The following is a 12,684-nucleotide window of genomic DNA, read 5'->3' as shown; positions in this document are numbered from 1 at the left end:
TAGCAATTCAGAAATGCTAGGTCAACAGCAACCAATCTTAATAGGGTGTGACCTGATGGAAATAATCCTTGAGCAAGATTTTTCTGTCAGTTAAGGGTAGAATGAATGGACTAGAGTGGGTAAAAGAATACAGACAGACCTATAAAGCTGTTGTCATCCTTTTAATGTGAGGTGGTGAGGGCCATAGCCAAATTGATAATGTGTGTTTAATTTTATATCATTGGACATAAAATTCTAATTAATGATTTGAGGATTATAGTAGAGTACTGGGTTATTTTTTATAGGCTGGTGTTACTTTGCTTTCCTAACTTGTATTATAGTTACAAATATCAAAGCACTGTCACATTTTATTTCATTTATCCTCATAGAAACTTTCTGAGATTGAAACTATGGAAGTTATTATTCTAGGTTGATCAAAGAGATAACTGAGATACTGAGCAGTTTTAGAAGTTAACTCATTGAACCAATGTGTGAGTGCCTACTAGATAACCCTAACTAGAACAATAGTGCTTAGTAGGGTTACGTATCTTATTTAGTTATTAAAAGTTATTAGTTCAGGAGGTTAATAGCAGTAGTTCTAGTTAAGGTTATGCATCTTGCTAATGCCTGAGCCAGAGTTAGAGTCTTTGATCCTGGTTGTTGATGGAAACAGCCACATTGCATGTATTTATGGTTGCTCTTCACAAGCTTACTTGCATACAAAACCCATAATGCAAGTCTTGGTAAATGCTTGGGGTGTACCAAAAAACATAAGCCTATTGGGTATGGCTTATAAAAAAAATATTTTGTGTTTGTTAAGTGTCATGTCTCACATATTTTTATGGAGCAAGATGATGTACATGTTTTTAAGATACCTTTGTATACGGATTAAAGGTTAAGACTTCTTAATTATATAACCCACAGGGTGCAAAGTAAGTGTTAGCAACCATGATAAAACATAGTATTTTATGAAGCAATTTTAAATTTAATAGCTGTATAGCTTGATTTCTTTGCATTCTTTAAAGGATTTGCAAGCAAATGAATAAATGCTTTATACCTCAGCCACAAAGACGTCAGAAAATGAATTCTAGACAGGAGCTCAGAGTTCAGATAAAACTCTTAAGATTGTAGAAAAAATGAAAACTGAACTCTGATTTGGTCAAATCTCATTTTGAAACAGGTTCTCAAGTGTGATGTCATTTCTGGAATGTAAAAGAAGTTATTTTCTACATTGTCTATTCAGTGCTTTTTTCATAAAAATTATGCCTACTTCAGAATGGATTCCAGAGATCTGTTCTTTTGACAAGTATACCTTCAATATGTTCAAGTTACAGATGGAGCCAGTCTTTTAATTTTTTTAGGATCTACTTGACTTGATTATATTAGGTTTAAAACTCTAGGCATGAAGATATATGCACATATGCACTTACACACACATATATCCAGTTTCCAATTTTTGAAGTTTAAAACAGTATGTTTATAGTTATTATTATGGGGAGATTAACAATGACTAGGGAAAACAGGGTGCGAAAATTGTTTCCTCTATATCAAGTCTCAATATTACAAGCAAGTCACACGTTTGGAGATCTTCCCATAGTGCTGTAAAGAGTTTCCATGGTTCCTGTCCACATGGCCTTCCTACTCTCCAGGATGGAGCGTCTTTCTCTCCACACTGCTGATGTGGTCAGACTAGTCAAGTGACTGCAGAAAAGGCACATTCCTTAGTCAACCTTTTGGGTCTGCCCTCTGTCCTTGAGTCATAACTATTGGCTTTAGATGCCAAGCCAAGTAAGTCTTGAACCCCACAGCATAAGCAGGACACCAGCATCTGATAACTCATAAACTGAACAATTAAGGCTGCTCCACCGCAGAGCTCCTTTTTGGGGGGGGGCGAGCTATGAGACAAAGCTATAAAGAAGTGGATTTTTATTCCGACTTGGGGTGAGTGACTCCTCAAAGGTGTTTCTTCCGTTCCTCCGTAACTGGATGGGAAACCTGAACCAGGTGTGCTTTGGCAGGGCTACTTGGGCCAGTCACCTCCAAGTGGAAACTGGGGTGACATCTTCAGATGAAAACACCGAACCTGTACTGCCAATGGAGGGTCCCTAAATTCACATCCTTCAGACCCGTATTCCACTCGGAAAGCCCTGGAACTAGTTGGCCCTGACCCCCTGCAGCAACAGCGCCAATTCAAAGAAGCCAGAAGACAAGGCGACAACGGCGCGGCGCTTCCCGCGTCTTCCAGGCAGCGCGCTGAAATCAAACGCGACGCCGACTCGTTGGGGGCCGGGCCCCGCGCACTCCGCCGCCCCAGCGGGCCAAGCCGCGGCCGCCGCCCACCCCGCCGCCGAGCAGGGCGGGGCGCGGCGAGGCAGCGGGCTGAGGCCAGCCGAGGAGGAGGAAGAGACGGCGGCGGCGCGCTCTGCGCAGGCGCGCGGCGCCCCGCCTCCCCAGCGTCGGCTCCCGGGCTGGCGGCTCGGGCCCTCCCACTCTCCCCCGCGCCGCCTCACAGCCCCGGCCCTCGCTTCACCCCGACGCCCCGGCGTGCGCCTCCTCCTGCCGGCCTGCAGGCCCGGGGCCTCCGCCTGCTTCCCCGCCGCTGCTCCTCGCGGCCCCGCTCGCGTTCACGCTGTCTCCCGGGCCGGCGCGGCCGCGGGCAACCGCTCCCCCTCCCACACCTACCCCGCCCCCTCCCCGCCTTTTCCGTCCTCCCGTCCCCCTCCCTCGGCCCGCTGCCGCTGCTCCAGATGAGGTGATGGCAACGGCCAACTTCGGCAAGATCCAGATTGGGATTTACGTGGAGATCAAGCGGAGCGATGGTGAGCCGCGCCGCCGGCCCCGCGTTCGGATGTGCACCGAGGGGACGCGGGCGCCGGCCGCCTCATTGATTGCTTCGCCGGGCTGTGGGGGCGGGAAGGCGGCGTCCGCGGCGCTTTTGTGTGTGGTGTGTGTGCGAGTGTGGCCGGCGTGGGGTCCACCCGGGCGCCACTGCAGCGCCGGGGGCCAGGCCGCGGAAGAGGCCGGGTGGGGAAGGGATCCGGGTGTCGCGGGCCGCGTCTCTGGGGGCTTCGGGCGGGCGCGGTGGACGGTTCCGGGGCGGGGGCCCCTAGCTCCTCCCGCGATCTCCATCCTCCCCGGGGACCCCAGCCCTGGAGGTAGCGGGCTTCGTTAGGGATGACCCTGCCTCGCGCTTCGTTTTTATTTTACCAGCCTCATCTCTAACGGGGATAGGGAAGAGGGAGTGTGAAGACCGGTGATTTCAATATTGAGAGAATTGACTACCGGTCAGAGGCCGAGGTGGGGAAAAGGGCCAATCCCGTTGCTCTAAACTGCTGTCTGGTTGTCAGGCCTCTTCGGCTTTCGTCCTCTAGCATGCTTCTTTCTTTTTTGCCAGTTCCTTCTTTGGGAGGATGTAGAGAATGTCTCGCTCAGCCATGAATAAGGGTGGAGGAGCAATGGGAAGAAATATTCGATAAGCTTCTCCAAGGTGCTGAGGCTGTAAGGGGCAGGAGAGAGGATGAGCATAGTCAATGCGAAGCACTACTGAGAGTGGGGGTGGGCGACCGGATGTTGATATTTTCACACCCTCGGGAGAGGTAACTGAGAAAAGTGTAAGGCGAGGTGAAGACACATGCTTCATTTTTTTTTTAAAAGAGCCTTAGGCTTATATATCTTTCTGTAGGTTCCTCTTGGGGAAAATGTTTTATGTCACTAGCTTGGGGTGTGGAGGGAGATAGGCCAGCCTGGCTTGAAAATACATTGTAAGGGAGAAAATGCATGCAGGGAGATAAGTAAAATTATTTTCTTTCAATCCTAATAGTGAAAGAACTAGAGATGTGTATATAGAGTTGTGCAGTGTTCTTGATTCCATCACTGTTTACCCATTTCTTTTATTTATGGTTTTTTTGTTATCTTTTGGCGTTGTCAGTAGTAACATTTCTATCACATCCATGCTCTCTTGGATTCTACCAAGTTTGACCAAATTATGTGAGGCTAGATTGACTTTCATGTTATCTATATGATGATATACTGGAAGACCCTATATAGCTAATGATTTTTTTTCTTGATTGTATTTGAGGTAATTTGTGGTAACAACTGGAAGCATTATCCTGTATGTGAAAAGATAAATTATACCACTTAGAGCTTTGGAAGTTACCAGTAACACTAGTGGAAAAGAGATATCTTCTTGGGTTGGAGTTTCTTTTATATTTTCTCTTCAAATTACTTTCTTGAAGGGGGGCTGTTAATGTCGTTTCTTGATTAGGTGAATGTAGGTTCACTGTATTCCAACAAAAGTAGGATTTGCATATTAAAAATTTTGAGTGCATAGCAACCCCTCTTCCAGGTATATACCCCAAGGAGAGAAAATCACTGTCTTGTAAAGATATCTGCAATCCCATGTTCATTGCAGCATTATTCACAATAGCCAAGATATGGAAACAACCTAAATGTCCATTAAGGCTCAAACAGCTAAAGAAAACATGGACTATGCAGTGTTATTCAGCCATAAAAAAGGAGATCCTGACATTTATCACAATATGGATAGACCTAGAGGACATTATGCTAAATAAAATAAGTCAGACTCAGAAAGAAAAATATTGTATGATTTCACTTATATGCGGGATATTTTTTAAAAGGACCTCAAATACACAGAAATAGAGAATGAAACAATGGTTACCTCAAGTGTGTGGAATGGAATAGATGTAGATCAAAGGACAAAATAGCAGATATATAGGATGAACAGGTTTGGAGATACATGAGGATTAAAGTTAATAAAATTGTATTTGGGATTTTTGTTAAATAAGTAGATTTTAACAGCTCTTGCAATGAAAAAAGTAATTATATGAAATGATAGCTGTGTTAATCTGCTATACTATAGTAACCATTTTACTATCTGTATATAGCCTGCTACATCATGTTGTAAACCTCAAATATACACAATGAAATTTATTTTTAAACAATTTGGGGTGCAATAAGACCTGTAAGTTCTTTACATTATTATAAGCCTTTAACTGTGATTATAGGTATTAACTGTGAAATCGTATCAGAAAAAATAGTATATGAAATTCCAGAGGTTTGCACATTTTAATTTTTACTGAGCTAACATCTTTTACTTAAACATATTGAACGAATTTTGGTTCTTTTCAGTTTTCTAGGATACGGAGCTCTTTCAACCTTCACCTTTAGCCTATACCAGAAATTCCCAGACATATAAGAGCTTTGTGTTCTTACATAAGTGCTAGTAACCTAAAACCATGTTTCAAAAGCAGTTTGCCCATAGAAATTATGGAAATCATTACAATGTGGTGTTATTTGCCTCAGATACATAATGGAAGTTGTGGAAGGCAAAAGATAAGTAAAGAACTTTAAGGAATGATCATTTGCATTGGATGGTGGTGTTTCACAGTAGAAATTGATATCTGGGAGACCTCCCTCAAGCTTTCCCATTTTCACTTTGAAGAAGCTTATTTGCTTCCTGCCACTTATATAGGAGATCTGTATTGAATAAAAACACTAGTGATTATTATAACAAAAATAAACTTTGTAGTTGGATGAACAGTAATGTAATGCCTGAGACAGTAGAAATGACATGAGTGAAAAAGGGCTGCTACAGACTGTTATTAACTGGTGACTTGATGTTTTTCTGTATATGCTAATTGTGATCCTTGTCTCTATTTCAAGCCATGCTTTTTCTGTCAGTGATGCTCATATATTAATGCAGGTATTCCAAGGGCAAGCAAGTAAACTAAAATGGGCTTATTCCTAATCTTTCAAGACCCTGCTAAAAGACTAATCCTGATAAGTCTTCACTGATTACCAAAACCAGATGGCCAGTCGGCCTCTGAATTCCTAAGTCACTCTGTATCATTTATGAGACAGCATATTTAAGTATCAATGTATTGATGTTTGGGTACATAACTCTTAAATGTTATGTTTTTAAACTGCACTGGGGAAGGGGTGGTGTGGAGAATGCAATGGATGGATGTCAGGCTACTTGCACCCACTTCAACCAGAGCTAATGTGTTACAGGATAAAATACTGATAGACTCTTAAGTTCCCTGAATTCATCTGTGTATCACCCCCCCCCCAGGTGCCTAGCAAAGTTCCTTGCATATTGTTTTTGAGTGAATCACACATTATTGGAATTTTGGTTTTCAGACATTTTAGATGAAATCTTACCAGGATGTGAAATGCTTCCATCTGTAGTCATTCTGTTTGGCTGGCCTTCTATTTCCCACTGGCCTCTTAGTTCAGGATCTACAGAGTTGATTGAAACTGAGTGATCTGCTAAAGCTCATCTGACTTTTCCAGTATTCTAACGTTATAAGTGGCTGGGGTTAGGCTTGGACTCCTGAGATTGTTCTCTGCTGCAGGAGATAACCTCGTATGAAATTGGACTGGTTTATGGAAATGGACAGTCATGTATATTTTCTTGTATGTGTCTTCCTAGTGTCTTTCTGATTCCATTCCTTTTTAGAACTTAGTGACTCTAAAAAACCACAGTCTTACTATTCTGTAGCTAGTTTTTTTATTGGTAGTTTTTTTTTTTTTTTTTTCAAGCTGTACTATTATCAGTTCTACTGTAGCTGTGACTTCCTTTTGGGGACTGGGGGAGAGATGAGAAATGTTGAATATTTGGAAGCTGCAGCTAAGGTAGGATTGTTTTTTGGGGTCTCTTAGTCACAGTATTGATATATGTGGTCTGAAGAGAATTTTAGAATATTTCCATTAGTTGTCATTTTTATAAATGTGGAAACTGAGTCCCAAGTCACCACAAGTGACTTATCTAGATTCATACAGCTTGTCAGTGGCAGCCAGCAACCTGTCTTGCTCAGCATAGAAACCAGACTGTCTGTCAAGAACTATGACAGTAAAGGAAGAATTCTGTTATTTTGGAACCATATATAGCTTTCTACAGCCTGATCAAGATATAGGAAATTGTTTCTCCCTTATGGAAAAGGCACTAGAGAGCAGTGTTACAGAGCATGATTGGAAGGATCCCTGGTAAAAAGTAATATGGTATAGTTACTACAAGTTCACAAAACCTAAAGTGGGAGGAAAATATTCTTGTTTCTTAAAAACACTGGTGAAAAGAGTGCCTTAATTAAGCATCTGAAATCAAGAGGAAAGAGAATATTTTAAAGGATCGATCAGGAATTTTTGGAGTTTAGGGCAGGTAACCTTTAGAAAGGATTTTTAATGACCTAACTCTTTACATGTTTTGCCACATTTATTCTTCTGCTAATTCATTTTTACATGCCATTAAATAGGCTTCTGAAGAATAGACTGCATAACTTTAGGTAATAAAAATGAACCATATACCAATATAATTGTTCTTTAGGTACAATTATGTGACTGATTATGGGGATGGGGTGGAATGAGGGAATTTGCAGATTAATAATTCCCTTTTGCATGTTGACTAGGACAATAATGGTTTCATATATGTATCTGTTAGGCCTTCATAGTTTTCCAAGTGCTTCCAAACATAATTATCTAATTGGATCCTCACAGGAACCCTGTGAGGTAAGCAGGGTAGGAGATGGCATATTTATCATTTTACAGGTAAAGAATCAGAGGTTGGATTTTTTGCCAAGATCACACGAGTAATAAGGGGCATAGCCTGGGCCAAGCCTAATACCTTCACTCCTACCTCTAAGGGCTGGCAAGTGTTTGCTGGTGATGGTATGAAGTTGTATGCTTTGTATACTTTAGTTTTTTGTTTTTTTTTTTTTTTGAGACATATATGCCCCATACTAAAATTCTTTCCATGGACTACCAAAGAGGCTCAGAAAACCTACAACTGATAATGTAGGTCAAATTTGCCAAATTCGTGAGATCAAATTGAATTCTGATGTTTTAACAGTAAAGATCAAGATTCAGCAATCCAAGGCTTTAAACTTGTTGCTTCCGAAAGTACCGCAGAAAGCCACGAATCTATGTTCATTGCCTAGCCACTTAATTCTGTTGACAAGAATTTTTGAAATCTGCCGAAAGGGTATGTGTCCATTTATTTTATATGTCATAATAAAAAAATGCTAGAGATTATAGCAAAGAGCCAGTTAAATCTGTTGTCTGCTTAAATCGGGAAAGGGGTGTGAGTGTGGCAAATCCAAAACAGGATTCCTTGAGAGATCATCCAGACCTGTTCTTTCTAGTGATAAGTATACTTGTCATTCATATTACACGAATCTTTTGCAAAGTTTAATTCTTGGATTCAGCCACCCACTTTGATTTTAACATTTTGGTTCTGTAACCTAAAATATTAATAATTTTTTAAGGTGTGTGTTTGTTTTGAGATTATGATTCTTAGCTTAAGAATAGATACAATTTTTAAGCCCTAGATATAACTAATTTTCACTCTTCCGATTCAGTACTGAAGCAAATATAGATTAGATTGCCTTCCAGCTTTTTTAGCTAAAGTAATATTAATAGTATTATATATAGTACCTAAGTGAAAATAGACATTAGAACTTTACCATATCAGACTATCTCCCAAAAGTAATATGAGGGCTGAAATGTCCCTTTTAAAAGTCATGCATCTAAATCTAGCCCTTGACTAGGGCTTTGTCATCTTTGGTACTACCTGTTTTTCTCATTACCCTCTACAGTAAAGCTTGCAGTTCAAATGGTTATTAGGGTGTGGAGTATTTTGGAGTATAGACCTTAAATGATTATGATATATCAAAATAATGTGATCTTCTATTTCTCTGTTTTCTTATTGCAGATTTCATTAATATACTTAATATTGACAGCCTACTATATGTTAAGCATTCTGATAGGTGTTGGAGATACAAAAAAAGAATAAAGCAAAAATACTTCCTGGCCTCATAAATAAATGATTCATCTATAGTGTGATTAGTACTGATAGAAATATGCCATTTTGTGTGTATATCATTACCATTTTCCTTTTTAGGATTAGGCCTTTTAGTTAGACTCTTGAAGTTATGGTTCTTCTGGATGGAAAATACACGTCGTGCTATCCCTCTCACTTCCTTTCACCAGGACCAATATTCATTATCCCCTACCTTATACCATGCTGTCCTAATAAACCCATATTCAGCCTCAGAATTATTCTTAATACAGCGCTATCAGTCCTATAGCCCCTCTCAGTTGTATGAAATTGGCGTTGTCATTATTGGCCTGTTTTCTATCCTCTAGTACCCATTTGCGTTATAACTTTTAAACACTATTTTGATATTACAAGGCATACGATTTATTAAAAGGCATAAGATTTATTCAGTTTTAAGTTTTTGGCAGACCCGCCCTTGTCAGCAGGTTTCTTTCTAGATATCCTGGGGTCGGGGTGCTTGTAAACAGACCAAATAAGCAAAACATGAAAACAGAAGTAGAGCCAGCTACTGTAGTTTTGTGTAATTTAGGAATAACCTCCACACACGTTATGGGCCAGGGACTAGAAGAATCAGGTGCCTCCCTGGGCTATCTTTTATTTACTTTTGAAGACTTTTTCTCCAGGTTTTTATTGGTTTGGGCATTAATTTTAACCAGTTTTCACCTACAGGAAAGACAGGATCAGGAGGGGACATATTTATGGTAAAATTTTCTGGGTGTCTCCACGGTGCTAAGAATGACTCTTTCGATCATAACTTCTGGCAAGCAGCTCTCCACTCAGCCTCGCCCATGTAGCTTGTATCTTCCACCCTGATGCTTGAATTCTGTTTCTTTGTTAAAAAGTCAGTCCAGGTATTACTCTTGATACCTAAAGGGATTTAACATTTGTACTCTCTGTGCTTTGCTATATGCTTTGCTGAATATATAATATACAGTATTTTGTTTGATTTTCATGACAGCCCTATAAAGTAGACAGTATCTTCCCCATTTTACAGATCCCAATACTCAGAGCGTATAAACTATTCTGTAAAGTGTTTATGCCTTACAAAGGGCCATTTCATGTATTTATATGTGTTGGTCAAGGCTATGTGGTTAAGTATATTTTAGGGGTGTGGGATATGTGAATATTTAGAGTCCATATTGGATAAATGTAGTTGTGGGAGTTTTGTTTCTAGATTAGTAGGGTTTGTACAGATTGAGTATCCCTTATCTGAAATTCTTGGGACCAGAAGTGTTTCAGATTTCATAGTGTTTTTTATTTTGAGATACTTGCATATACATAATAAGATATCTTGGGGATGGGACCCAAGTCTAAACATGAAATTCATATATGTGTCATTTTGTAACATAGCCTGAAGAAAATTTTATACAATTTTTAAATAATTTTGTGCTTGAAACAAAGATGGTGTACATTGGGCCATCAGAAACAGTTCAGTGGTGTTGCTATCTCAGCCACCCATGTGGACAGTCTGTGGTTGTTTGGCATCACCATCGTTACTAACTCTGAATTCATGTGCTACCAATATGCAGTCATTTTCTTACACTTATCCATATATAATATTTAATAGTAAAAAATATGACATATCATTAATACAGTGAAACAATAATGTAAGGGTAAGTAAGCCAGCATAGTAGCCTCACCAGAATACCTGTAATAGCTGTTAAACAACTGCAACAACAGACAATGGCAGAGTAAATAATTTGTTTATTGTATGCCTGTGTTTTGACCGTGACCCATCATGTGAGGTCAGGTGTGGAATTTTCAACTTGTGGCATCATGTTGGCACTCAAAGTTTCAGATTTGGGAGTTTGGGATTTTTAGATTAGAGATGCTCAATATGTAATGGTTCATGACCCTAGCTGCTCATTAGAATCACCTGTAGGGCTTTGGAAAAACCATACAAACAAAAACTACCTACCACTACCTGTATCTGAGTCCTTTACCTAGAGATTCTGTCTGGTGTGGAGCCCTGGCTTCAACATTTTATTTTAAGACACCTCACACACTGGTGATTCTAGCGTACAGCCAGGGTTGTGATTCATTATTCTAGTAAAAGTAGCATTTCCTAACAGTGATCTGACAAGACTTCATGAAGTGTGAAGTTTAAATAGTGGGAGGAAGATGACCATTAGATTGCCCTGGAGGGAAGGAGGCATTCCAGGCATGTGCGACAACATGCAAGAAGTCCCTGAGCTGGAAACAGGGCCGTCAGGTAAAGAGCATTTAAAAATGGCAGAGGAAGGGTGATAGATGAGGAAGGAAAAGAAGGAGGGGTAATCTGGGCCCCTCTATTAAAGACTTGGAAACAGAGGTTAGGTAAGGATATTGGAATTAGTTTCTAGGACACTTGGAAACTATGATAGGACTTAATCTCCTAAGAGCAGTAATAAAAACGAATGATTAGTGATAGATTAGAGAGAGAATAGTACTGAAAATGAGAGCTAAGGTGGATAAGATTGCATCAGTCTAGGAAGGTGAGCAATAATTAAGGAACAGATGAGATGCACAATACACCCTACAAAAAGAATTGATGTTGTATAGCAATGTATCACTTGTGCAGAATAAAGGATATGTGAGTTGAAAGGAATAGACTTAACATTTGGCAAGTCTAAGCGCAGGTTACAAAATCTCTTCAGTTCTGTTTAATCAAGCTAATCGTATTCATGAATACGAGGACTGTAGAACCTGTGTACAATATAATATCAAAGAGCATCCAACTCAGGTTGCTTAGAGCTTTTGCCACTAATATCCTAAAAGTAAGTGAATTTAAGGTATAGATCACTTCCAGTAAATGTTCACATGCAGCAAAGAATTTATGTAAGAAGGCAAAGCAGTTAGTTATAACCTAAGACTGAGCTACAGTGTATTAGCCAAGACCCTCTTGAAATTCCTGGAACAGAATAGGAAGGAAAAATAAAGTACATTAAGAATTTGGCATCAGCTCTTTAAGGGATAAAATGTTTCAATTCTTGAAATGCAGCTGCTCTTTTTTTTTTACTTTTTCTTTGCTCTTATTTTTGGACTATTTTTTTCTGTCCTGGCATTTGCCTTCCCTTTTTCATCCTCAAGATTCTTAATGCCATTTCAGTGTTTAGAATCTCTTAACTGTTATTTGCAGTTTAGGTCTTAAAAAGAGGTACTCGAGGGATGAATAGGCAGAGCATGGAGAATTTTTAGGGCAGTGAAATTATTCTGTGTGATACTAAAATGGTGGATACATGCTCATAATTCATTTGCCAAAACCTATAGAAGATACAAGAGTGAACCCTAATGTAACTAGGGACTTTGGATGATGATGATGTGTCAGTGTAGGTTCATCTATTATAACAAGTATACCTGATGCAAGATGTTGATAGTGAAGAGGTTGTATGTATGTGGGGAAAGGAGGTATATGGGAAATCTCTGTACTTTCTACTGAGAACCTAAAATAGGTGAGGAGGGGAGTATGCAAACTTTAGGTGTTAAAAGTCAAAGCTACCCTTTAAATAAGGGACCAACTAATGACAAGAATTTATAATATTTTAAGAATGAGAATCAACCATAGGTGTGCAATTAAGATGAAATTTTTGCTGTTCATTTTTGTCACTTGTCTGTTGGCCAGTGTGAGAGATTTAGGGTGTGCTAACAAGAAAAATTTTTAAATGAGTTATAGTGGATTCAGATATACATGGCAACCTTAGTCCAATTATTTTACTTCAGCCCATGGAAATTCCATGACAAATGTCCAAGTAGTGTATCTGGAAACCTGGAGATGAGCTGTTGAATTTAAACAAGGATTGAACAATAGAACAATAGAACAAAGTTCTGCCGTAAGATCCATGTGAAAATCTAATTATTGTATTTCATGTCATGAA

At 39.8% G+C, this 12,684-nt stretch overlaps 1 protein-coding gene across 1 annotated transcript in view; it reads left to right on the top strand.

Annotated features, from left to right (window-relative positions):
- The first annotated feature begins 2,659 nt into the window (after positions 1 to 2,659).
- KIF2A (kinesin heavy chain member 2A) overlaps positions 2,660 to 12,684 on the top strand; it is a 90,128-nt gene continuing 80,103 nt past the window's right edge. Inside the window, exon 1 of the mRNA XM_012664507.1 lies at positions 2,660 to 2,798. Coding sequence (XP_012519961.1) covers positions 2,735 to 2,798 — 64 coding nt within the window. The 5' untranslated portion in view covers positions 2,660 to 2,734. The remainder of the gene's footprint in view (positions 2,799 to 12,684) is intronic.

Source organism: Propithecus coquereli, unplaced genomic scaffold, assembly GCF_000956105.1.
Source record: "Propithecus coquereli isolate 6110/MARCELLA unplaced genomic scaffold, Pcoq_1.0 Scaffold9, whole genome shotgun sequence".
In the NCBI taxonomy this organism is placed as follows: Eukaryota; Metazoa; Chordata; class Mammalia; order Primates; family Indriidae; genus Propithecus; species Propithecus coquereli.
This window is presented reverse-complemented; position numbering and strand designations above follow the sequence as displayed.